Genomic DNA, 27,135 nt, shown 5'->3' with positions numbered 1-27,135 from the left:
CCAGGGAACCTGAGTTGTTGTCATTTAAAAAGACAAGGGTTATCAATAATATCCAGGAAGTAATGTGTATCAAATTCATGGCATGCCTTGAGACTGGGAAGGGGAAAGGCAATAGGCAAATAAGCCTACTCTTTGTCTTCAGATTTCAAAATACATAGGATTTAAATATATTAATTAAGCTACAGGGATAGGGCTGCCAAGTGGGGGCGGGTGGCGGGTAAACTCCCGCTTTGGAGGCCTGATTTCCGCCGCCGCGGAATCGGGCCCTGGGGGCAACTCCGCCCCCCGAAGCGCAGCGTGGCTGCGTCACCAGAGGTGATGCAACCACGTCGACCACGTTGGGGGCGTGGCCCAGATCGTTGGAGGGAAAACTCTATGGTTTTCCTTCCAGCGATCCAGGCCATGCCCCCAATGTGGTCAACGTTGCGCGTCACTTCTGGTGACGCGCTGGTGGCGCGCATATCCGAGGACGGCTCCCGGAGCCCGGTGAGGCTCCCCCGCCGGTGAGTTTTTTTGACTTGACAACCCTATACAGGGATCCGTCATCATTCCCGAAACATTTTTATTCTATGATCCTCTCCTTCGACTTCTGTGAAACTTTCAAAACTGAAGAAACAAACTTTAACAACTGCTCCAACAGCCATCACAGTTCTCGCCAAAGGAGAGGAATGTAGGTGAAATTAATGAAACTGATGTCAAAAGTCAATAGCTCTTTGAGTATGTATTATTCTCATTAACATCCAAAGCCATTTTGTGAGTTTGGCTGTTATTTTCATTTCATACACACAGAGCTGAGAGTATGAGATAATTTACTTGCCCCAACACAAACACATCCTAGTTCACCAGCCTGACTAGGAGTTGCAGCACAGACTTCCCAAGTTGGATGACTCTCAGAACTGGAATGGAGGTCTGTTGTACCACTCTTAGTGCAAAACTAGAATGGTAAGAAGGGTGAGCCAAGTCACATTAAATTTGGTTACATTCAGTTATGTATTATAAATTAAGCAAATATAACTTATGACCTGTTCACAAAAAACATGATTTGTTATTATTTACTTTAAACATTTATATCATGCCTTTTTGCCATTTTGGTCTTCAAGGAAGATTAAACATATTTTCCAGTAAGGTTGTTCTGAATCCAAACAGTGGTGGACTTCCAGATATAAACCTTCCACTCTAAAACTAATTGACAAACTTTCTTGAACTATGCCCGATGTCAGCACTGGAGAAGCACGCCAGAAGAGTAATATCTCCTAGCATTGCCCTCCAGATATGACCATTAAGGCAGCTCAATTCTTCCCATAGAAATCGGCTTGATTGCAATTAAAATCTTCACAGAAGTGGGTAAGATGGATCTGACTCTTCCCTTGTTGATGTCAGTGATGATTCTGGCTATTTTGGCCTCAGTAGGACAAAATGTGCATTTGTCCCAGACTAATCCAGAACTGATAACAGTCACAAGCTAGAGGATCAGAGCCACACAGTTCTTCCTAGAACATATTAACTGATCTATTTTTTCTCTCTCCCCCCCTCCAAATCCTACCAATCTATGGTTGAGGGGATAGGAAATAATAAAAATAATAATAAAAACTGAAGTGCTTTCCTCCTTTGCTGGTATCAGTAGCAGTTCTAGCCAACTTGGCCTCAATAGTGGTGACAAAGCAATCGCCAAATCCTTCCCAGAAGCTTCTGTCTCTGGACCAGTAGGACAGCAGAATAGATAACAAAATCCAGGTATGGGCATCATGGCAGCTCCTGTTATACAGTTCTTCCCATAGAAAACTCACACTTGCTATCTATACTTACTCCAATAGGGTTGCATTTTTTGTGACATATCCAAAGGCTTCTGCTATGGCTAATGTAAGCATGGAAAACTTATAAAACACATGAGTCACACTGCAAATAAATTGTTTCAGAAAGGGCTACATCATCACATATTTATGTGCACTTGAACAACAAGGCTGGAATGAATGGAGAATGTATAAAAGTACAAATGTGGCATTTACTTATTTTTGCTTGGTGGGGGCGGGGGGGTCAGAAACCTCACACTACCACTTGCAAATGATGAAACCTGAACAAGCAGAGCTAATGTGGACTTCTTTACTCAATTCCCTTCCTTTTCTCAGTATTTATTATACACTATGAACATACTCTCCCTGCTTTCTGCAACCCTGAGGGCTTGATGGATCCTTGCCATAAACTATCGTTGGCTATGAGATACAACTGAGGCTGCCTCCGCAAGGTGAGACTATCAAAGAAATATGCTGTCGAAGCTTTTCACAGCCAGAGTTCGTTAGCTGCTGTAGATTTTCCGAGCTGTATGGCCGTGGTCTTGGTGTTGTAGGACCTGACCTTGTAGGACCTGACCTCGACACACAGAATACTCCATCTTTCTGTGTTATATCTCTGAGGATGCCAGTCACAGCTGCTGGCGAAACATTAGGTCCTACAATACTAAGACCACAGCCATACAGCCCAAAAAATCTACAACTAATTATCAAAGAAATTCCCAAATTGACTTGAGATGCTGGTTGATGCTGAATATGAGTGGATACCCTGGAAGATAACATTTTTTCATGGTACAGCTCAATTGAATATCCATGTATCATACTTAAAAATGGCAAGGAAGGCACTTCTGTTTTACCTCTGATGTTTTATTGCTGTTTTACCATCTCTATTGGTTCATTATTATTTATTCATTATTTTACCATCTAATTATTTTATAGCTAGTAGATATAGTTTGCATTTTATATTCTGCTATTACTGTGTTTTATAGAGCTGATTTATTGTACTTAGAAGTTGCATAATACTGTTGCTTGAAATTGCCTTGGGAATTTTTAATTGAAAAGTTGTGGTACATACATGCATTAATTGAATAAATATAAACAGTGGGTTATACCTGTATGTGATATGCTTCTGTCTCCATTTTTGTCCAGTTAGAGCATATCGCTTACTCCTCCGTCTATGGCTTAAATGGGGATGATCAGGAACACCACAGCGAGGCTTCTTCATCCACCTGAAAAAGCAAAATATTCCTGAGTCCAGAAAACAAAAACCTATGCTGTCCTGTTGGGTCACTTAGACACTAACGAAGACAGACTCAGCTATGCTTTTTCAGTTGTGACACTCCAGTCATGGAATGTCCTCCACTCATCTACTTGGCTGACAAAGAATTTCTTAAGCTTCCAGCACAGGTGAAGGCTTTATGTCTTTACCCAAACATTTTGTTGACTTTGTACTTTTTGTTCTGATTTGAAGACACCATTGGTTTATTTATGGAGAGAAGGAGAGTTTGTATACAATTCTTTGTGGTTTCTAAGCTTCCACGAGCACCTGCATTGATTGATTTTCATTAATCAGTTAATTTAAAAATACAGTTCTGCTTGGAGGGTATATGCCAAAGCAGGAAATGAAAAGGCAGCTTCAGATCTGGCCAAGAGAAAAATAATCATTGATCTTCAACAGCTGTTTTTCAAGTGGTTATCTTTGCAGGTGCACCATTGAGTTCCAACACCTGTGCAGAGCTTCAGTTCAGAACGAGCTAGGTGTAAAATCCTCACATTCCAAATCAGCTCAAGGGGAAAGAACTGTGGCTTCCAGCTCAAGTCTTTAATAATGCTACAGCAAGTTAAGAGCACGGGTTATGGCAAAGGAGAATGAGTTGCATGACTGCACAGATGACAGCTCAAAGACTGTAAGTTACAGGTAAGCAACCTGTTTTTCTTCTTCATGGTTTGTGTGCATTCAAACCAACGGGAAAAGATTAACAAGCTGAACTACCTGAGGTGGGCATAGGTACAGTAATATAAAGAGATACAGAGCAGGGATCTGCATAGGAGACATCCATATGTGCTCTAATATCCAAGACTCAAGTGTTTCACAAAGCTGGAATGTTGAGACTAGGTAGCCACCCTGCAGAGTTCTGGGACAGGGATTCCTCTGATGAAGGTTGTGAATGTCACTATGGTTCTTTTGGAATGTGCTCATACAGTCTCTGGAGGCAACTTGAGAGCCAACATAGTGCAGGTTAATGATGACTGACACACAGTGGCTGAAGTGTGTGAGGAGACCCTCTGTTTCTAGTCAAGGCTAGAGTCAATGGGGGGAAAAAAAGGTAGGACCTTCCCTGAAAGGAGCTGTCTTGTTTAGGTAGAAAACCAGGATTTTTTTTTGAGCAAACTAAAAGTGAAGGGTTGTCTCTGTCTCTGAAGATGGGGTGGGAGAGGGAAGTAGCCATAACCAATTCCATATTGACAAGAAATCCAGAAACCATTGTTGGTAAGGAGAAGATGTCTGGTCACAGCAAGGTCTTGTCCCTGTACAAATGTAAGTGTGTGGGGATCACTGGACCACTTACCAAAACATATGGCTGCCAAAGTGGCTACCTTCATAAAAAACAAGCAAAGTCACAGGTAGACAGAAACTCAAAGAGATTTTGATTAATTGATAAAGCAAAGCCTGCAGTCCCATGATGGAGCAGGGGACAAAATAGGTGGATAAAGCCTACTGAAGTTTTCCAAAAATGTCTTCCTTACAGAAAGAAAGAGCAGCCTTCCAGTGAAGAGTGACCCAGCTCTTGAGAACATAGAGTAGGTATTAAAGGACAGAGGTGACAAAACAGATTTCTCCCATCCTTGTGCAGGGATGGGACAGATACAGAAGCATTTCCATTTTCCATCACAGGAGTGTCTGATAGAAAGCTTTCCTGTCTATTCTCCTTCAGAGTCACTATAGGGTTGTTTCCAGGGATTAAACTCCTTCCTGGGCAGCCTTGCAGTTGCCTGTCCCTTCCATAGAGCAAGCACCCTTCTTCTGGCTAATGAGTGGAGCAGGCAGTTTCTTGTGTATTCTCCATCAAAGTCACTGAAAGGCATACTCCTGAAGCATTCTCTCAAGCAACTGTATTCAGCTTGGTTTTGCCCAGATGTAGAGTCTTGCTGTAATTCTGTGACAGGAGGCTGTCAGCCTTGAGGAGGTATATCAGGTAACCACAGACATGACAGAGTAAACTGAGAAGAAAGGAATTATCAGGATATATTTTATACCCTTTTTGACAACCTTGGTGATGAGTGGAACAGGTGGAAACATGTACAAGAGATGGTGTCTCCAACTAGGTACATAAGAACATAACAGAAGTCATGTTGGATCAGACATCCAGTCCAACACTCTGTGTCACACAGTGGCCAAAACCCAGGTGCCATCAGGAGGTCCACCACCAGGGCCAGACTCCACTGCCCCAGACATAGTGTCCCCTCTCACGGCTAATAGCCACTGATGGACCTCTGCTCCATGTGTTTATCTAATCCCCTCTTGAAGCTGTCTATGCTTGTAGCCGTCACCACTTCCTGTGGCAGTGAATTCCACATGTTAATTACTCTTCAGGTGAAGAAGTCCTTTTATCTGTTCTAAACCTACTGCTAATTAATTTGAGTGTCCACAAGTTCTTGTATTGTGAGAAAGAGACTTCTTTCTCTACCTTTTCTATCCCATGCATAACTTTGTAAACCTTTATCATGTCACCCAGGAGCTCCAAATAGTTGATGTGGAGCAGTCTTTCCCGTAGCTCCACATTGGGGAATTGGTTCCAATACTCTGAACAACGTTTGTAGCTTGCATTCAGTCAGCTTCTCTGACTCCGAATCAGCCTATGCAAAGGTGTCTGGCATCAAGTTCAGTATTGATGGTGTCAGAACTGAGGCTGATGACTTTGAGAGTGACTTACTCAGAGTTGAAGAAGTGGGAACCACCACTGAGACCAAAGGAGCTTCTGTAATCACATCCAGGGTTGCCATCTCTGGGTTGGGAAATACCTTTTGGGGGTGGAGCCTGAGGAAGGCAAGATTCGGTGAGGGGAGGGACTTCAGTGGGGTATAATGCCATAGAGTCCCCCTTCCAAACCCTGAAACTCTTGTTGATCTTGAAGGTGCTACTGAATTTGAACCTAATTGTTCACCTGCCAAAGCAACCATTTTCTCCAAGTGTTACCTCAAGATTGGTTGTAATCCCAGGAGATCTCCAGCCACCACCTGGAGGTTGGCAAGCTGACATCCAACAGCAAGAAAGGACTTGTTCCCCCACCATGGCTCAAAAATAGGAGGAACAGTTCCATCTGGTTTGCTCTGTGAACGTCTGACAGTGGGCACAAGTCTCAATGTCCTGCCTAGGGCTGCTATCCTTCAGGTGGGGCCTGGGGATCTTCCAGAATTACAACTGCTCTCCAGATTGCAGAGGTGAGTTCCCCTGGAGACAATGCTTTGGAGAATAGATGCTATGGCACTCATACCCCACTAAAGTCCCTCTCTTCCCCAAACCAAGTTCTTCTCCACCCCCAAATGTCCAGGAACTGCCCTACCCAGAGTTCGCAACGCCAGTCCTGCTGCCCCTCTCCCAGGCAGAAAAGGCACTCATTGCGCCCCTCTGTGGAAGGCCACTTTCCTCTTCACTGCCAATAGTGCTTTAAAAATGGTTCATTCAGCTATACACAAAAGACCTGGGCTAATTCCAAACAAATCATGTTGCTAGTGCAACTGTTGCTCACTTAGCTCTTTCAACAGAGTCCACGTGGCACACAGTAATCTGGTTTTTCACCCTGGTTAGCTGGAATTTCCCTTTCACACCAGATGTGGATTGCATCCACCCCTGCTGCTGATATGCCACTATCACAATTCTCTGGCCACCTTTTAAAAAGCATTTTTGCTGCACACAAAATTACTGCTCAAGAATAAAAAAGTGATAATGCAATATTTGAACCCTTCCATAACGCTAGTTACTGTCATGTATTGGGTGCCCTCTTGTGGTCATCGCCCCCCCCCCCAGCTACTTGGGGGAAGGAGAAAGAACACTTCAGGAGCTTTTCAGATGCTGAGACAGCAAACACTTGCCCCTTGTGCTGTCATAATGTAGTAACAGCGTTATGTCAATGCACTGCACTGAAACCCCTTCCCCCACCACGAACCCTCAGTTTTGCTGGTTACCATCAAGGACACCAAGGCAGTTCATTGTGAAAATGCGCAGGAAGAGGCATTTCTTTCAGTCAAGCAGAAGATGTACCTTTGCTTATGTACACATGAAAAGATTGTCCCTACAACACTATGCTGGAAAATACTGGTTTTTAATAGGAAAAAATGAGCTGTTCATGACTGCAATAGTAATGGAGGACAACATCACATGAAAACAACAGCAACTAAAGGGCACACAACTAGAAGTGCTGAAACAAAAAAAAATCTGTGTGTGGAAATCAGTGCTGAAGTTAAGAAAAATGATTTCTTCAAATCCTTCAAAAATGAGGAACTAAGTTGTCAAAGAAATAAATAAAAGGAGAGGAAAATACTGAAGAGAAAGAACAAAGATGACAGGGGGGAAAACTTTGAAGATGCAAGCTCACAGAGACTTCTTTGAGGAGAATATTCCCAATCAATGACACTACTGCATCAACTGAGTAGGAAGCCCCAACTCCTAACCTAGGGCACATGGGCTCAAAAGGTGGAAAGATTTTGTGCCTAAAAGCCTGGCTCTAGAATATGTCAGCTCTATATTCTACTGATGTGATGATTGCACAGCATAGGAATTTGTGTTTTTAGAACTAGCTAGCAAGTAGACTTCAGTGCTGCTCTTAGGGACAGAAGGTGTTTTAGGATTAGAACGTGTGCATTCCATCCAGCAGGTGGGGTCTGGAGAGCTCTCAGAATTACAACCGCTCTCCAAATTGCAGAGATCAGTTTCCCTGAAGAAAATGGCTGCTTTGGAGGATGGATTCACCTGTAAATTTGTAAACAGCCTTTTCTCCTTCCTGGTCAATTGCACAGGCCACTCTTGGAACCTCTTCTCACTCAGGAAAGTAGGGAATATGAAGCAATATTTTGTAACTTGGTTACTTAAATAGCTGCCAACACTGTGGTTCCAGAGTGTTTCTATGCATTTACAAATCAGTGTATTCACATTGTGGACTGGAGGTTAGAGGCAGAAAGGGCTCTACACTGGCATAGTTAAAGCAGTGAAAGAACTGTTTACACATAAGCATAGAACAGTTTCAGTTAAATCCATAAAGCGATCCATTAGGATTAGACTAAGGCTACCCTCAGGATGAGACATATGGGCTGAAAACAAATCTTCTAAATATGTAGAATGGTTTAAGAGCTATAAAACTGCAACTCCCCTATATTGGTAATATCTTAGACTAAATGAGAAAAAAAAAAGCCTTCAAGATGGTGATATTGTGTACTGCATACTAAGCCTGTGTATCTTTCTATAAGGTCTCTGCAAGCACTAGCATTATGCTTGTTTAAACCAATTTAGTTAAACCAGTGCAAATCCCTGAATGAATACTCTTATTTTGGTTTTAAGGTGGATTATTTCAGTTTATCAGTCAGTTTCTAGCTAACTTTCTTTACTATCTGCCCCATATCTCAGGTGCATGTCCTTTTCCAGGCTGCTGAAATTTATAAATGCAGGCTAATTTAGGACTGTCCGTAATCAGACCACCACAACAATGGGAGGACTTTAAAGCTCTATTCCGAATTCCAAACCAGGTTTTCTATCCACCCAATCATTGTGACCCTTTGCACCTCACTTGCAAAGCATCCCAGAGGTAGGAAGTCTCCCTCAAGCGATCAGTTTTAAGCAGTCCACCAACTGAAGGTAAATCATTGATAATTTAAGGAAAGACAATGCTTTCAAGTATGTTCAAAAGAAATTCTTACTCAATAGTGGTCTGATCCAACACTCCTGTTACTGGGATGCCATAAAACTGCTGCATAGTGGAAACTGCAGACTGCATAACTTTTCCTGAGTGCAGAGCAGACATTCGTGTGTCAGAAGGAAGTAGATAACCGTAGGTTTTTAACCAGCTCTGAAAAAATATGGTAAAACAAAGCTAAACTTACACACTTTATGGTTTGACAGCACAAATAAGAACATTAGTCTTGTTATTTAAAGAACGGCATACGCTGTTAGCTTAATGTAAGTTCTGAGCCAAAGCAGATTGCTGTAATTTCAATGCTTACTTGTTTTACTTGATTTGTCTGAATGCAGGGCATTTGAGAGAGAACACTATGACAACATGTACAAAAGCTGATTGCAGTGAGCAGTGCTTTGCCTGCTAACTTCCCAAAGGTAGTTGAATTGCTGTGTGGAAATGTAGTTCTTCTGTCTGCACACAGATCATTAGTATACAGATCTCAGTTTCACCTGATATTCTGTTTTTAAAAGCATATGCCAGATAGTTTGTGAAAAGAATGACCAGTTCCACGCCATTCTTTTTGGTCTAAACCCTGCTCAGGAGGGCATCGTTCCACATGTTTTTCGCATTATTGAAAGAGAAGCAGGCTAAGTACAATTCTGGAAGAAACCAAACTAAGGTATTACAAAACAAAAATAATAATAATATCCATGTTTTAAATGCTATGAAAATATATTTAAATGAATGTTAGCTGGCTTAAAACCACATGACAGCAGCAATGGACAGGGACATAGAGAACATAGATGGGGGGAGCTGAACCCTCTGCCACCTCCTGTGCTCTGCCTTCCTCCAGAACTCCCTCTTCCTCGCCATTGACTCAGATACCACAAGTGAACTGAACTCAGTGATAAAAGACGTGCCTGTTGTGGCTGCCACCTTACAGAATGGCCTGCCTGAGGAGGTCAGGAACGTTTCCACTTTATTCACTTTTCCAGAAAACTATGCAAAACGGAATTATTAAAGAGGGCTTTTTTGCACAGGTAAATAGGACTGTATGATAATGAAATGATTCAGAAAGTAGCACCAGTAAAGGGATAGCAACTGTTGCCTATACTACTGTATATGTAAGTATGCTCCAGCCTATGTAGTTTCTACACCATTTAACATATGATGTTTAAATGCTTATGTATGATTTCAGGTTTGTTTCAGCTCAGTTTTAGATTTCTGTCTGTCTTCAGATTTCTGTAGTTCAAACCCCATTGTACTGTTCACTGGATGTCCCATCCCGTTGACTGTACTTGACTTACACTATGTAATCCACCTTGAGTTTCAGCAAGAAAGGCAGACTACAAATTACCCAAATTAATTTGGGATGAACAGCTGGCATGTAAGCTGTGGAAGGGAATGGGTGCAGCTCCTGTTACAGACACATCCCAGTTGCTCTTAAATATAGCCCCCCTCAACTCACTTTATATGAGATTGAGACAGAACAAAATTTAAACAAAGAGGTTTGCTGCTGTCGTGGGCAGTCAAGCCTTAGAGCTTAAGAATATGTATCTAGAAAAATTCAAAATATATTCATAATGATTAGTACAGATTTTGTAAATGTAGTGTTATAGCTACTAGTTAAATAGTTACATCTTAGACTGCAATTAGATTGAAAAAAATGTTAGTTCTGCCTCAAGAGCAAGTCAAAAAGCAACCTTAAACTAGGGTTGCTACCTATGCATCCCACAATAGGCTGTTTCAGCATAGTGCACATGGAGGCTGCAAATTCTGACAGCAAGGTGCTTGTGAACCTGTCAAGTATTGAGCAAAAAATAACAAGTTAAATAAATGCAAGTGTTCAGTGCAGTAGAGATCAGTCCCTGACATCAACAAAAACAGGGTTATTATTCAAACATTACAAAATATTTCATTCCAAATCATCCATATTCCACATGTTTACACCCAAGATTCTATCCTCTCATTCCAACCCCATTGTTCCATTGTTCCCCCAATAATACTTGTGTTCTCTGATGAAAATAATAACTAATACTTATCACAGTAACCCTTACAAAAGCCATGTCAGTCGGTATTATTATCCCCATACTGCAGATGGGGAGACTGAGGCAGAGACAGGACACCCAATTTCCAAATTTTAAAAGTCAAAAGAACTAGATGCCCACCAGCTTAACTATATGATTTGCTTACCTCACTATTCAAATGGAAGTATATTTTCGGAAAGGTATGTCATTTCCATTTGGGGAAAAATGACACTGGTAATAGCAATTAGCTCTAATACTTGAATATTGGAGAATGCATTAATGGCATTCCCAATACAAACCTTCAAACTGGCAGCAAAGAAACTGTGCTGTGGTTCATATGTTCTCAGCCACACGAGTGACTCAGCATGCACTTTAAAGAACACAGAAGTTATGTATTAACATGAAGGTCTCTCATCACACATCCTTTATAGTATCTGAGAGAAGGCATACCTGCCCACCCAACCACATCTGAATTGCTGCCTCTGTCAAGCATCTGTTTAGCACTGCAGTCTGATTTTTTTTCCTGCCTGCCTAGAAACAAGTCTTTTGACCAAAACCACAGACAGAATTTCTAAGGCTGCTTTTCCCTAGGGCATAGCTGCTTTTTCCCAGGGCAGTGAGCACCAGCTTTGTCTCCATCTATCACCCTCCTACAAAAATTCACAAAGTGTCACAGCAGCAACATGCAGCTATACCAGAGGATTCACATGGCAGGTTGGTAGCATCATCTGAGATATCAAGCATCCTGTATCTATGCAGTTGTAGAAACAATGTTGTTACCAGGGGTCATTTCATAGAAAAAGAGCTAGGGGAACTCATTAGCATAACTCATTAGCATATGCCACACCCCCTGACATCAGGGGCCCGGCGGTGGACCTGCAAGGCCAGCGGGCGTGCAAGGAAGCCCCACCAAGGCCCTCCCTGGCCCCAGGCAGGCAGGGGTGGGGAGAGGCGGGGGGGAAGCAACTTACCCTCCCTCTTCTCCAGCCTCCTCCTGGCTGAATGAGGGCTGGAAGCGGGGCGGCTGGAAGCAGGGGGCGGGGCTTCATCGTGTGCCCCACCCCCCGCACCTCACCCAGGGGAACTGCAATCCCCCGCGTTCCCCCCCGAAATGACCTCTGGTTGTTGCTGAGTTATTTTGCGCTACAACTTTCATTGTTTTCATGGTATGCTGTATTACAGGCATCCTTTCACTTTCCAGTTGATCAAGAGATCCAAAGCAGTTTTCTTAAATAAATTATCGGCCCAAGGTATACGCTGTGTGGTCAGACCCAAAACCTGCTGACTGTTTAGCTAAAGTTTTTTAAAGGGATTCCTGGGTAGGATATCTCCTGACTTGGAGTCACCTGCTGATTTAAAGGCGAGGTCACCTTCTTTATAACTATGTTAGTCAATGTGAATGCATTTTTCTTCAGTTTTGTCCTCAAAACTAAAACACTCCTTATTTGTCTTGCTTAATATCTAGAACCAAAAAGCAGCAGAAATGTCACAAAGTAGTAAGCAAGCTTCGGAGTTCCCCAGAATTCTTCTTCAGACTGTATGTTAACACACAAAACAAGCCAACGAGGAAACATAAAAAGCAGAGACCGAAAGAGATCTTGTCAGTTATGATGCAAAGTCTGCATACTGGAGGAAGATGGAGCAGAAGTGGTGTGATGCAAAGTTAATTAGGCTAGACCATGGTGGTGCAGAAGAGACCTCGGGTTTCATCACCAAAGGCTAGTAGAACTGCAATGGCTGCTATTGTAGTGATCCCCTCTATCTTCAGGATCTGTGAATTGATATTCAGAACCTAACAGTAGATTAAGAATCTCTGACGGTATTTCCTTAAATTTAGCCAAACATTTCTCACTCTCAAATGGTTAATATAGAATTCCTATAGTGCTGAAGAAAATGAGCTTACATTTGTGTTTTTGTCTATTTAATGCTTGCTTCTTTCCCTTTGAATCACACAAAGTTCCTAGAAAAGTCCTTTATTCATGTTTAACCCTGTATATGAGAGTTTTACAGTACAGATTGTGGGGCTGAAGATATTTGTATGTAGAATACGACAGCAAATATTTGCACCAGAGTAGATTCTTGGTCCCTTCCAGGTCCTTCTAACTGGTTATAGTTCTCATAAGCAAGGATATGAAACTATTAGTATTCACATTCATACATTTTGTTACTGATGTTGCTAAAACCTAGTCAGAGAATGTACTCAACATGTTAGAACAGGAGAAAAATCACTGCTAATTCCCGACACAGACTAGCTGTTTAAATATCAGGAGATTTCCCAGTGGACTGGTGTTCTGGAAAGCTACCCAGAGGCAGTCCAGCCTCACTAGAAGGAGACAGCTGTTGTGGTTGCACCTGAAGCAGCATCTTTGTGAGAAAGCAGTCCTCCTCATGAGGAGTGTGGTTCAGGCATGAGCACAACCACTATCTCTTTGCCTTTTTACAAGGAGACAGTGGCAGCCATTTGCATCGGGGTGGGGGGAGAGGGTGTCTGGGAAGGGCAGGATTTAGAAAGGGGAGGGATCTCAGCAGGGTATAATGCCACATAGTCCACCTTCCAAACCAGCCATTTTGTCCAGGGAACTGTAGATTGGAGATCAGTTGTAATTCTGGGAGCTTTCTGATCCCACCTGGAGGTTGGCAAGCAGGTCAGAATCATGCTGTCCAGTGTGCAGTCAGATGTACATCACGGGAACTCACCTTAAGCAGCACTCATTCACTTGGTACTGCAGGGTGCCACTGTGAGGGGGAAGAAGCATCCTGTTTCCATCCCACCCTGCTTTTGCCAGGAGGGATATTTTCTCTGACTCTATGTATCGCTCCTATGGCATGCAGAGCCAGAGAAAAGAGGGGGAAGCCCATCTGCCCTTTCAACTGGCAAAGGTTGGGTGGGATGGAAAAACCCCCCCCCCAGTATAGAGCGAAATCTGCTTTAAGGGACTTTCCCCACAATGTACTTCTGACTGTGAGTCAGGTAGCGTACCTATGATCTGGCATATATTGGGTGTATCATGTATTTTGTCCTGAACACCACCATATTTGTGGTGAAAAGGCAACAAGCAAGGGCTGCCTCATATCAGCAGCTGCTGTCTCAGCACACCCTCACTCAAGCACAATGATCTACCTGGCAGGTTTACAAAACTTGGCTGAAAGTGAAATACCATGCAATTTAGGCTAGAAATAATGTGTGACGTGGGTGGGCCTTTTTTCCAGGGCCATTTTGACTTCCCAGTCCACCACTTTATAATCCAAATGCCTACATGAAACAGATCACTGAATTCTGCCCTGTAATTCCACAATAACTAACAGGGGTCATTTCGTAGAAAAAGATCTTTTATAAAAGCTAGCCTCTATAAAGGAAACTGAGACAGATGGAATTTTAGATATCTCTTTGGAATGAAGCCAAAAAGTCACTTGCCATCAGTGGGAAGAGTTGTGTGTGTGTGTGTGTGTGTACATTTTCCAGCATTAACTTCCAGTCAGTGAAAGGTTTTACGTCTTTTACTACTTTATTAAATGCTTTCCTAATATTACAAATAGCTTTGTAGGTTAACAAGAAGTCATGCAATCTCTCTTTTTTAAGAAGTTAGTTTAGGTTGGTTTTATTAGACTTTGGATTAGTTATGGAAGCATTTCTAACACATATAGTACCTCTTTATAGCTGGGAATACTAAGAGCAATAACTATTCCAGAAACTTCACTTCTAAAAAAATAATGTTAGTTTTATTAAGACCATTTAGAGAAAGAGAGATAACAGTCTTTTAAAAAATAAAAACAATGATTCAGCACCTGAAAAGTCACTACTTATTGGCAGGTCCTTAATATAGGATTTTTTTTAAAAAAAAAATTGCACAATTTGTGCAATTTTTAAAAATCTGTCATTGTTAATTTAAGAATGCACTAGGAATAAGGCCCGTTGTGGGGTTAACAAGAAGTCATGCAATCTCTCTTTTTTAAGAAGTTAGTTTAGGTTGGTTTTATTAGACTTTGGATTAGTTATGGAAGCATTTCTAACACATATAGTACCTCTTTATAGCTGGGAATACTAAGAGCAATAACTATTCCAGAAACTTCACTTCTAAAAAAATAATGTTAGTTTTATTAAGACCATTTAGAGAAAGAGAGATAACAGTTTTTTAAAAAATAAAAACAATGATTCAGCACCTGAAAAGTCACTACTTATTGGCTGGTCCTTAATATAGGATTTTTTAAAAATGCACAATTTGTGTAATTTTAAAAAATCTGTCATTGTTAATTTATGAATGCACTAGGAATAAGGCCCGTTGTGGAAATAAATACAACGAGCTCTAGAAAGAGGCTCTGGGCAGGTGCCCTCACCTTCGACACTCAGCATCAATTTGCTGTGGTGATCTCAGCAGGGCATAATGACACAGCGCTTACCATTTTCTCCAGGGGAATTGATCTCTGCCATCTGAAGAACAGTTGTAATTCTGAGGTTGAGTTCAGTTTGAAGCGGACGGAGTTGTGGCAAAAAAGACCCGGAACAAGCTGTTCTGGGTTTTCCTGTTCACTGCAGCAACTGATGCGGGAGCATAACAGGAGGAAGCACAAGGGAGCGTTCACACTGTTGGCCCAGAGGCGCGGCTGTAAGTCGTGGCTTTCTTTTTTTGTAATCTGGAGATACAAGTTTATGCGCATAAGAAAAATGCGGCTTTGGGCATTCACACTTTGTTGGTGCAGGATGGACACGGGATAATTGCGCTTTCCAGAGTTTACTACCACTTTCATCAGGTATCTTTTAAACTCGGGAGCGAAGCATTAAAAGACAGATTGAGTACGGGTGGGGAACGCCTGACAGATGTGCCTGTGTGAACGGCCCATTTAATCCGGTCGTGGAACGTTTCTGAAATGCACGTATATTGGGGAAAACTGCCAGTCTGAACTCGGTCTGAGCGATCACTAGCCCTCCCCTGGAGATTGGTAACAATGGTTCCCCAGAAGGAATGGCTGATTTGGAGGGTGGAGCCTATGGCATTGTACCTGTCTGAGGTCTCACCCTTCCTCAAACCCCACCCTCTCCAGGCTCCACCCCTCAAATCTCCAGGAATTTCCCAACCTGGACCTGGCAACCCTAGCTCCTTCCCAGCCAACCATCAACCTACCTTAATCTGCCCCCTGACTTCAGCTTTCCATCTCCCCTCTCACCTATAGCCTCTACCTAGGAAAAGTAGTCTTCGTCCGCAGTGGGCACCCAAGCAGGAGGGAAGCGACCTCAGCAGGGTATAATGACACAGAGTCCACCCTGCAAAGCAGCCGTTTTCTCCATGGGAGCTGATCTCTGCCATCTGGAGAGCAGTTTTAATTCTGAGTGAACTCCAGCCCTCACCTGGAGACTGGCAGCAATGGTTCCCCAGGAGAAAATAGCTGCTTTCTCACCTGGAGAAAAAGGCCACTTTGGAAGGTGGACTCTGTGGTAAGAAATTTTAGAAATATAGAAGGTTTGGGTTTAAAAATGAACCAAATAGTTTATAAAATCCATGTATCTGTCTCTGTCTTTGCTAGCAAAACACCAAACAGGCTTGGCCTGCCTCACTGAACCAAACCCCATGATTCTTTGCAAGCCCTTTGTTCCAGGCAGAGCATTCCTCTCAGTCACGTACTCAAAGGTTTACCCATTCCATTTCCATTTCCAGGATCTGAATCAGTGTAACTTCCCATAGGTGTGAAACTCAATTTCCTAGGCAATAAAATGTATCTAACAGGAAAGGCCATTTGGACAGTGACAGACTTCAATCCGGAAGGCAAACTGACTCCTGAGATACAGAGATTCACACACCCCACTCCATCTCAGAGATAACATCAAAGAATAGTTTATCGTCAATGTTGAGAACACCAGGAAAAAACAAGGCCACTGTGCTGGTCCTGTAAACAAAATGTAACTTTTAGAGTGTGAGACGCAAGGAAGCAATCTCCTGTAAAATAATCTCAACTTCAAAATGTTAATTTACAACTGTAATTTAATTACTGGAGGACCTCTTTGATCATTTGGTATAAATGCTAGTCAGTCTCAACAGACCTTCGCTGGCTCTTGAAGGATCAGGAGAGGTTTTACTCTCCAGAGACTTTGGGAGTCAGCCCGAAAGGCCTTTCATTTTCTGCATGCTTTGGGGAGGGGGAACTTTGCTTGCATGTTTATTGTCTGTGTTTTCACTATCAGCAATTAGGAAATAGGATTGTACTGTGTTGGCAGCTGGCATAGTGTCTTGCTAGCCACCTTGCATGGTAAACCTTTGGATGTTTTCTTAATAAAGATGTTTTATTTTAAGAAGAGACCTTTGTTTGAGTGCCAGCGCTTAGTGGTTTCCAAGCTTACACCTTTGCCTTTGGTAAGGAGGCTACACTCAGGGGACACACGAACCAAAGGAGAGCGTGGGTAGCACGCGTGAACGCATTCACAGACACGTGCAGCCACATTTTCTCACGACAGACTCTATATGGCATTATACGCTTTTGAAGTCCTTCCCCTCCCCAAACCCCACCATCCTCATGCTCCATCCCCCAAATCTACAGGTATTGCTTAACCTGGAACTTGCAACCCTACCAAATATGTAGAAATCCCCAGCTTGTCTGTGGGCAGTTCCTTTGTGCTGATTTAATGATCAGCACAGGGGGCAGCCACTATACTATTAGACTGAGTGGTAATAATATTTAGTATTTATACAGTATGTGTAGTTCAAAGGACTTCAACAAACATATTAGGAATCTTACAATAACTCTAAGTATGCTAGTATTATTATGAGACTGAAAGAACAGAAACTTCCTCAGGGACATCTTACAAACTTTTGCTTGATATTAAATTCAAAACTGGAATGTCCTGGCTCACAGCTCAGAAACAGGCCACAGCAAATGTATGTAAAAATTAAAACAATCACATAAAAGAAGTTCCCAAGCAACCTAAATGACTTCTTTTGACCCTTCTAGTCCCATACAAGGGATCATAGTGACATGACACCAGAACAGACTGGCAGGATGAGCTGGAGATCCACTGTTCTTCTGCAGTAAATTTAATTTCACAGTGATTATAATAAATTAAAATACTCTGCAGAATAATTTATATTATGGTCATAAGAATGTTCTGTAAAGACCCCTCAAAAAAAGGCTTCACTGGTGATCCTCAAATGACTAACAGCTCAGTCGTAAGACTTGCTGCACCAGCAAACAATTATTTTGGATGGAACATACTGACTGCTGTGCCAGCATAATGTCACAAAAGAAGATATTATGCTTAGATTGCAGACAGATATGTCAGTGCAAATAATCAACTCGTCTACAAACTTCTGTTTATCTAAAATGGCATCAATTCAAATCCTCATTTTGCTTATAGGACGGGTTACAGTGCAATTTTATTCAAAGATTTGTTTTCCTTGCTACTCTCACTCTAAAGATTTTGGTGGGAATTAAGGGAGGAATCAGATATCTAGAAATGTAAAAAAACCTCTACACTCAGATAACAAAAATGGAATCTCCTACTAAAATGGCAACATAAGTATATTAAATTTGTCATTTGTATTTATATGACTTTTCAGTACTGAGTCTTTTTTGACATTTTACACAAACTTCTGTCTAGTCAAATGTTAACTGAGAAATTCGCTGAATTTTATACAGCCATATCTTGCTCAAATAATAGAAAACTCTATTTTCCTTGCAAAATATTCTCTATGCAAAATATTTATTGAAATTTAATTAGAATGGATTGGACACTATTATTTGTTCTGCTTGTGCAAAGGCACTTTCGCTCACATGACAATTTTGTAGTTTTTCCCCTCTCAATGCAGAACACCCCTCCCCATGCTGTTCCCAAGGGTCCAGTAACTCCCCAGGAAGAATTTCTGTAGCAGGTAATGCGAACTGGAAAGTTCCATTCTGCATGCCCAACTGTGTTTGTGGGTGCATAGGATCTCAACCATTTCTAACATCCCCAAGCCTAATATTGAAAAACTATGAAAATTTGTGAAACTGAACATTTTAATTTGGCACCTGATCTACCATGTTGTCTGAATATTAACATCCCATATCCCATAACACAAGAAAAGTTGGCAGAACACTGGGTTGCAGGATTTCCACAGATGGAAGGGGGGCACTTTTCACCAACTCTGCCCCCATACTGCAGATTTCTGATTCCCTTCTGCCCTTCCTGGGGAGGTCCTGTGTCCCACAGGAGCATTTTGGACTTCTGTGGGAGGGAGGAGGCAAGGCAGTCGTGCTCAACCAATGAAAATCCCTTCCATGAGCAAAAATCTTTGGAGGACCCAAGCCATTGCTCTAACTTACAACATTCTTAACCCACCTCTACCTAAACTATTGGAGAATGCATGGAGTATACAGAGCTTCCTATCAAGTTACTATTCATCTATCAGTTTACTAGAAAAGTTTCAAACTGTAAATTGACATGTTCAAATATAGAACATTTCTTTTTAAATGCCAAACAAAACTCAGTAAGAGCCTCCCTTATTCTTCCCATCATTATACAGCTCTTTGGGGAAAATTTTTTCTGAGAGACACTTGCTTTTCATTTCTATGTCTCTATGCCTTATTTATGAGGTTTTGCTGCCTCTACAACACAACAAGAGTATGAGTCAATTTTACATTGGATTTGGGGGAGAGAAAGGATGCAAGTGTTCTGGAAGCTTGAAAACAATGGGGATAACTTTTTCCTGTTTTGTTCCCAAAACCATAGAAATGTCAGGGAAAAGTACCACAAAACTGAAGGAGGGCAGATGTTATCCCAATTTTCAAAAAAGGGAGGAGGGGTGACCCAGGAAACTACAGGCCAGTCAGTCCTACCTCTGACCCAGGGAAGGTACTAGAGCAGATTTTAAAGGGATTGATCTGTGAGCATCGAAAGGACAATTCGGTGATCTGGGGAAGTCAGCACAGATTTATCCCCAACAGGTCTTGCCAGACCAACCTCATTTCCTTCTTTGACTGAGTGATAAGCTTACTGGATTGAGAGAATGCTGTTGATGTTGTTTACCTGGATTTCAGTAAAGCTTTTGACAGGGTTCCCCATGATGTTCAGATGGGTAAACTAAAGGACTGTGGGTTGGACTGTAGGATAGTTAGATGAATAGGGAACTGGTCGGAGAACTGCACTCAGAAAGTAGTTATCAATGGCATTTCATCTGAATGGAGGGAGGTGTCCAGTGGGGTGCCACAGGGCTCGGTTCTGGGCCCAGTACTTTTCAATATTTTGATCATTGATCTGAATGAGGGTGTGGAGGGACTACTCATTAAATTTGCAGATGACACTAAATTGGGAGGAGCAGCGAACACACCAGAAGATAGAGATAGAATTCAACGAGATCTGAACACGCTGGAAAAGTAGGTGGATGCAAGATGCAATTTAACAAGGATAAGTGCTGAGTTCTACATCTGGGTAACAAAAATCAGGAACATGCATACTGGATGGGGGATACACTTCTTGTGTGAACAAGATCTTGGAGTAAGGGTGGACCTAAAGTTAAATATGAGCAGCCAGTGTGATGCGGTGACAAAAAAGCTAATGCAATCTTGGGGTGTATCAACTGAAGCATAACATCCAAATCACAAGATGTCATAGTCCACTATACACTGCATTGGTCAGGCCGCACCTGGAGTACTGTGTGCAGTTCTGGAGGCCTCACTTCAAAAAGGATGTGGACAGAATGGAGTGCGTGCAGAGGCAAGCGATGGGGATGATCAGGGGTCTGGAGACCATGCCCTATGAGGAAAGGCTGAGGGACTTGGGAATTTTTAGTCTGGAGAAGAGGAGGTTGAGGGGGGACATGATTGCTCTCTTTAAGTATCTGAAGGGCTGTCACTTAGAGGAGGGCACAGAGCTGTTCCTGTTGGCAGCAGAGGATAGGACTCGCCATAACTGGTTTAAATTAAGGGCAGGAAGGTACCAGCTGGATATTAGAAAAACTTTTTTACAGTAAGAGTTGTGCAATAGTGGAATCGGCTGCCTAGGGAGGTGGTGAGCTCCCCCTCACTGGAGGTCTTTAAGCAGCATCTAGAAAAACACTTGTCAGGGATACAGTAGGCTTATCCTGCATTGAGCAGGAGGTTGGACTAGATGGCCTGTATGGCTCCTTCCAACTCTGTGATTCTATGATTCTAAATTTAAATTTATGAAAGATTTACTTTAATATCAAAGCTGAACTCATTTTACTGCTTCAACAACATAAAATGTATCATTTATAAACTGCCATATATAATTGTAGTATTTGGTGTATTTATGAAAAACTGCAAATATACTCAAATACTTCTGTTACCAGAGAGAGTGTATAACAAATTGTGGCAACCTATGCTACCTAAGCACATATATTTCATTTTAAAGGGTTGCCAGAAGAAGGAAACCAGCAATCAATGATCCTGTCACATGCAGCATACACACGATTCATCACAAATTGTACATGGTTTTACATAAAAACCTTCACACTGTTCATTTTGATGGAATCTGGCTCTTTGTATCTCTAGATTCTACATTCTCAATAAGGAACAGAATAAAATGTTTGCTCCATTACTCATCCAAATACTGTTATACTATTGTTTTCTAGCAAGCAGAGTGAATTTACTACCTAACACTTGAATTAAAGAATGGCAGGTGCTTTTAGAGTTTGTGACTAGCAGTGCAACTGTAAGAACACTTTCCTGGGAGTAAGCCCCACTGAATAAAATGGAAGCCACTTCTGAACAGACCTGCTTAGAATTCTCATGAACTCATGAAGCTGCCTTATACTGAATTAGACTCTTGGTCCGTCAAGGCCAGTATTGTCTACTCAGACTGGCAGTGGCTCTCCAGGTTGTTCACATCACCTACTGTCAGATTCTTTAACCTGGAGATGCTGGGGGATTGAACCTGCGGTCTTCTGCATGCCAAGCAGATGCTGTACCATTAAGCCACAGCCCTTCCTCTGAATTGTTCCCTAACAGTGCAGTCCTCAGCGGTGCAGTCTAAAGTAGGATTGTCCGCTCTGGTTAGTCAAAAAGCTGGCTGGTTTCAACACTGTATCTAAGGTTTTCACATTAAATCACACAATGGAATTAAATGCACACATTTTTGTTTACACAGAATCATACCATGAGCCAGAGAAGGTTGCACTTCTCCCCTTGATATTAACAGGATAACTTCTCCCATTGATTTCGATGGTACTGAAGGCTGGCTATGGCCCCAATCCATAGAAAGCTGAAGTGTATTAAAGGTCATCCAATCCAATCCACTTCATGATAAAATCAATCCACCAGATCTCTACAAATAATTTCCCGGTAAATCCAACTGTGAGTACAAGTAAACTTTGTTGCTGTATTTAATTTGCAATGGGCTATTGCATGACAGTTGTTACAAGTAGTTATATAGGAGGATGTATATAGTAGGAAGTTAACAAAAAACATTCCACAAATATTCTGTGTATTTGTAAATATATAAGAATGTAAAAAAGTGTTGCTGTTATTTGGCAACTTTGTTCTTTGCCCCAATTTTTTTAAGTAGACGTATTTGTATTGTTTAGTGAATACACAATAATGCTGAGATCCAAAGAACTACGTAAGGCACACTCAAGGGTGAGATTTTGACTTTTTGATGTTGTTAGAAAGCAGACCCCTGTGCCAGATCATAGTCTGCTTTTGAAAATCTCTTTAGTTTTAAAAATAGTTTGCCATGTGGCATGAGGAGCTGCAATCTGAGCAAGCAACACAAGCTAAAAAACCCCTCAGGCATACACAGAACTAGTAGTGCAGTTATTTGGCACCCAGTCATACATTTGTAAAATATTTTTTTCACATCTCACTGGCTGTACCGGCATAGTCTTTTTTTTACAAATTACATAGAATATTAGAAAAGAATTTACTTTTAAAATGGCCTCTTTTAACATTAGCAGGAGTTTGGCCACATAACTTGTACCCCTCTGCAGTGATTCTAATGGATGTAATTAGTAGGCACTGTATTTGTATTTAATTGTAACATTTATATGCTGCTTTCCCAATATTCACAGCAAGTTAACACATCTAAATACATAAATCCACAACAAAAATGCAGTTAAGCACAAGGCGTGGGTCTACCACTATGCTCAAATTCATTATGCCCTAATTCAGTGTTCCCCTTTCCCCTAACCATCAAAGGGGATGGGTGAGAAATACAGTGAAAGACTGTTGCACCACCTTACGTATTCGTTTTGGGGCATGTTCAACTCAGACTCAAACCAGCCATCAGGCAAGAGGGAGGAAAGTTTACTGTAGAGTATGTTACATAGAATCTCAAGCTGCATCTGTTCTTTCTGGGTGGCACCCAAGCAACCCTCTCCTACATAATGGGTCTGCTTTTTCTGAGCCTAATTTTACAGCAGATATCCAGGACACTTGCTTGCTATCCATTAGATTCTCTGGCTCTCCTGCAAAAGTAAATGTAGCAACTGCCTTGTGGGGCTGAGGAGACAGTCAGGATCCTGGTGTTGACTCTATGGGAGGGACTTACTGCCCAGCTGCAGCTCAAAGAGAGACGGCAGCCTGAAGATGGCTCATTCAGGTTCCTCTCCATTCTCCTCAAGTTTGAATTGTTTTAGTACTTTTCTCAGACCAGCTGAGGTTTTGGACTTTGCTTCCTTACTTTACAGAATCAAGACCCCCACCCCCATAAGAAGAGACCTGTTAGATCATAAGACCAGTGGTCCATCTAGTCCAGCATCTTGTTTCACACAATAGCCACCTAGCTGCCCTGGAGGAGAGCCAACAAGCAAAGCACAGAGCCCTCTCTGATGTTGCTTCCTAGCAATGATTTTCAGAGGTTTGCAGCTTCTGCATATGGAGGTTCCCTGGACTCACCATCACTAGCACCACTGATGGACATATCCTCCATCGATCTGTCTAAACTCTTTGTTTAAAGCTAAATTCTCACTGGACGAAAATGAGAAAACCTGTGAGTGCTTCTATATTTCCGTTGTTGTTGTTATATAAATCATTGTTTCATGAAAAGGCAACATCAGTGTGTGTGTGTGTGTGATGTCTTACTAGGTCAAAAGGTAAAACTGGGGAAATGACATCAGTGTGAGAAAATCTTATTCGGAACAAGACTGACCTTGCAGCTTGCTTTATTGGGGAAAATGACATCAATGTGAGAAAATCTTATTCGGAACAACAAGACTGACCTTGCAGCTTGCTTTATATTGCCTAGTGTTTTAGTCATCCATTCTACCTAAAATGAAGATAGATTCAGGTGGGGTAACCGTGTTGGTCTGAAGCAGCAGAACAAAGTCTGAGTCCAGTGGCACCTTTAAGACCAAGAAAGTTTTATTCACGGTATAAGCTTTTGTGTGCATGCAAACTTCATTATATCTGAAGAAATACGTGTGCACACAAAAGCTTATACCTCGAATAAAACTTTGTTGGTCTTAAAGGTGCCGCTGGACTCTAACTTTGTTCTGTCTAGAATTAAGTAGATATTCTTCTTATTGAAGAAACATAGTGCTTAATCAGTGATGAAAGGGCACTCTGCACATGGTCAGAAACTACAACTAAATGTTCAAAACTAAGCACTGAAAGTAGGTTTTTCTAAAACTAAACTCTAGTGAGCCCTGACTCAAATTACACCCTTATTTTCCATGTTACTGAAATAATTAGCTGTATCAATATTTGGAATAAAAGTGTTTGGTTTTTTGAGGTCAGTTTATTTTAAAGTGCATATTACAAGAAGCAAGTGTCCACTTACTTTGGCAATGGGTTTTGGTATGTTTCCTTTAAAAATTCACATATTTAAGAACTTATGCCATATTTATGTTGAGGCTCATGTTTTTCTGGATTCTGTTCGTTCTCATATGAAATGCTATTCTCCTTATTTATTATGTATAAAAGGTAAAGGTTCCCTTGCTCGAAAGCCAGTCGAATCCGACTCTAGGGTTGCGGTGCTCATCTCCGTTAGCGTGCAGTTCAGCGGCTGCACCACGTGAGGCACCGCAGCGCCTTATATTTATATTATTATTATTATATATATTATATTATTATTATGTATAGAGAACAGCTAAATGTTTCTCATTTGGAGAACATTCTACTCTGCGCATGTTTAAAGGTGCTCTTTCCTTTATACATAATGTGTATAGTCCTATTGTTGCAGCCCCACCAACTTAAAAAGTAATCAGCCACCACTGCTAATGAGTCAGTGTTATGAAACAGACTGGCCATGCATCAAGAGTTTTATGCGTAGGTTAGTTGGCCCAGCTGTCACTGCTCCATGAACATTTTATAGCTGCAGAGTTAACCCTGTGGCATAGTGAGGCTATAATGTTAGGGGAGCCCAAGCAAGAGTGCAAGTATAGCAGAGTTATTGGCACTCTTGAAATGAGCCTTTCTTATCTGCTGCCCATTCACATAGCACCCATCTCATTAATGCAATCTTCAAAATCACTATATTAAGAACCAGGACAGTCAGTAAAGTTCAGTTTTGTTCTCCTAGCAAAGAAAATTGCATATCTCTTATCTGGCCAGCACCATTTCTTTCTACTATCCTGAATCTGTGAAAAAATGTTATCAAAATTGCATATCTTCAAGTCATGAAAAGTGGAATGTGATATCATTTTATTTATGGTTTTGTCTGATGTTTATTAATGAAAATCCCATCCTTTAATAAAAGATGTCAAGACAAGAGAATAATATTTAATGTTGATTAAAGCTGTTACTGTTGAAAAATATTCAACACAATACCATAGAAGCTAGCAAAAAGGACAGTTAAGGAATTTAATTGCACACTGACATCTACAGCCAAAAACAGCACACATTAAGCTATTGCTATAGTTCTCTTTGTTTCATGCTCACCATAAAGACAATATATGCTTTTCAGCAATATGTTTGTACATGTCTTTATTGTCCCACAACAAAAATTCTGAATATACCTTTGGGGGATACACAGGACATTCCCTGTTCAATCTGGCTGGATAGAGAGGGGAATCATATGTCCACCTCCCTTCAATCAACATATCCCAGTACACTTTTTCAATTCCTCTCTAACACCCAGGGATCCTCTATGCCCCCACCCCCACCCCAACATCCAGTCCATGACTGAGTCACCTTGGACCCCATATTCCCTGCAGGGAGACAGTGGCTGATCCCCGTCCTATTCAGCTTCACTCCAGCAAGACTGTGTGAAGACTCCCAGCCAGCCATCCTGCATCCATCCAGGCTCGTGGTACCCAAACAAATCTTCCACACCTCAGCACATCCTTGGGAGGAGTATTTTTCTCGCTCCCTCTCCATCAGCCCTACTACAAAAGAACGAAAACCCCGGGCACTCGGCCGCCCCTTCCCGCCCCACTTTAATTTAAGAAAACACCGTGCGCGGGGGGGGGGGGGGCACATTCTAGCCAGCCCCTCCCTGCCAACCTGACCGGAGAAGGCTAATTCGGCCGGTTCCACCTCCCATCACTAGAGGTGACTCAACCTGCCCTCCCCTCCGCCGAGCCACCTTGGCTAGCGGGCAGTTGATGCGAAGTAGGCTGCCGCCGCCGCCACACCCGGGGTGGGGTGGGTCGGGTCGGGGGGCGGCTGGCTGGCTGGAGGGGCGACGCCCGGCCCTGGCTGCCCCTCCGAACGGAAGGCGTCCCTTTGCTGCTCCTCCCATTTGTCCCTCGCCTCGCAAGACCCACCAAGGCTGGCGGCTCGCCGCTCCCCGTCCCTACCGGGCCGACGCTGGTGTCCCCAGAAGCGCAGAGCAGGGCGCTAAGGAAGGGCAGGAGGCGGCGGCACCCCCAGGCTGGGGCTCCGCGGCATCCCCGCTGCCTCCGCTCCATAGCGGGGCCCATCCCTGCACCTGCTCAGGCAGGGAGAGCAGGGCCTGGCCGACCGCGCATGCGCCGCGCCCAGAGAGGTGGGATGGGGGACGCGAGGCGATCCAACCCCCTTCCCTGCCTTGAGGGAACAATCGTGAGCCCGCCGCCGCCGCCCGCCCGCCCCCTTGAGGGAACAATCGTGAGCCCGCCGCCCGCCCGCCCGCCCTGGCCTCTTTCCGGGCGGCTGGGAGGCTCCTCGCTGCACGGCTGCCTGCGGCTAAGCTTTTGACTTTCAATACATGTGTGGCATACAGTTATGGTACAGTGTCCCCTGGGGAGGAGGCGGGGGGAGCTTTGGCTAAGGGGGGCTGCGAAGAGAAAACAAAAAGGTTCAGAGGTCTTAGGAAGAGCTCCAGGAGCAGAAAAGCAGCATCACGCGCCGCTAATTGCTGGTTCGAGTCCCCCTTGTCAGGAGTTTCAATAACCAGAGAGAGAGAGAGAGAGAGAGCCGCCTTCCGTGCAGATGGTCAAGAAACTGAATCAAAGTTTCTGAGAAAACTACAACATACACACAAAAGCACGGGGCTTGGTTTTTGCATCTGGGAAAATGACCAGCGGATACACTCAACCCCCCCCCCCCTTTGGAAATAGAACGAACCAACCAAACCCTTCCCGTCAAATT

At 42.6% G+C, this 27,135-nt stretch overlaps 1 protein-coding gene across 2 annotated transcripts in view; it reads right to left on the bottom strand.

The window, feature by feature from the left end:
- MMP24 (matrix metallopeptidase 24) overlaps nucleotides 1-26,486 on the bottom strand; it is a 60,850-nt gene extending 34,364 nt beyond the window's left edge. Inside the window, exons 1-3 of one of the 2 annotated variants that reach the window (XM_015408213.1) lie at nucleotides 26,364-26,486; nucleotides 8,700-8,848; nucleotides 2,900-3,016 (exon numbers count right to left, since the gene is read on the bottom strand). In XM_015408213.1, coding sequence (XP_015263699.1) covers nucleotides 2,900-3,016; nucleotides 8,700-8,848; nucleotides 26,364-26,486 — 389 coding nt within the window. Of the gene's footprint in view, nucleotides 1-2,899; nucleotides 3,017-8,699; nucleotides 8,849-10,399; nucleotides 10,470-26,363 lie in introns of those variants that run through there. The other variant, XM_015408212.1, reaches the window with a different exon arrangement.
- Between the last annotated feature and the right edge of the window lie 649 nt (nucleotides 26,487-27,135).

Source organism: Gekko japonicus, unplaced genomic scaffold (assembly GCF_001447785.1).
Source record: "Gekko japonicus isolate JY-2015 unplaced genomic scaffold, Gekko_japonicus_V1.1 scaffold211, whole genome shotgun sequence".
Classification (NCBI taxonomy): Eukaryota; Metazoa; Chordata; class Lepidosauria; order Squamata; family Gekkonidae; genus Gekko; species Gekko japonicus.
Note: the sequence above shows the minus strand (reverse complement) of the source record. Positions and strands in the feature narration are given on the sequence as shown.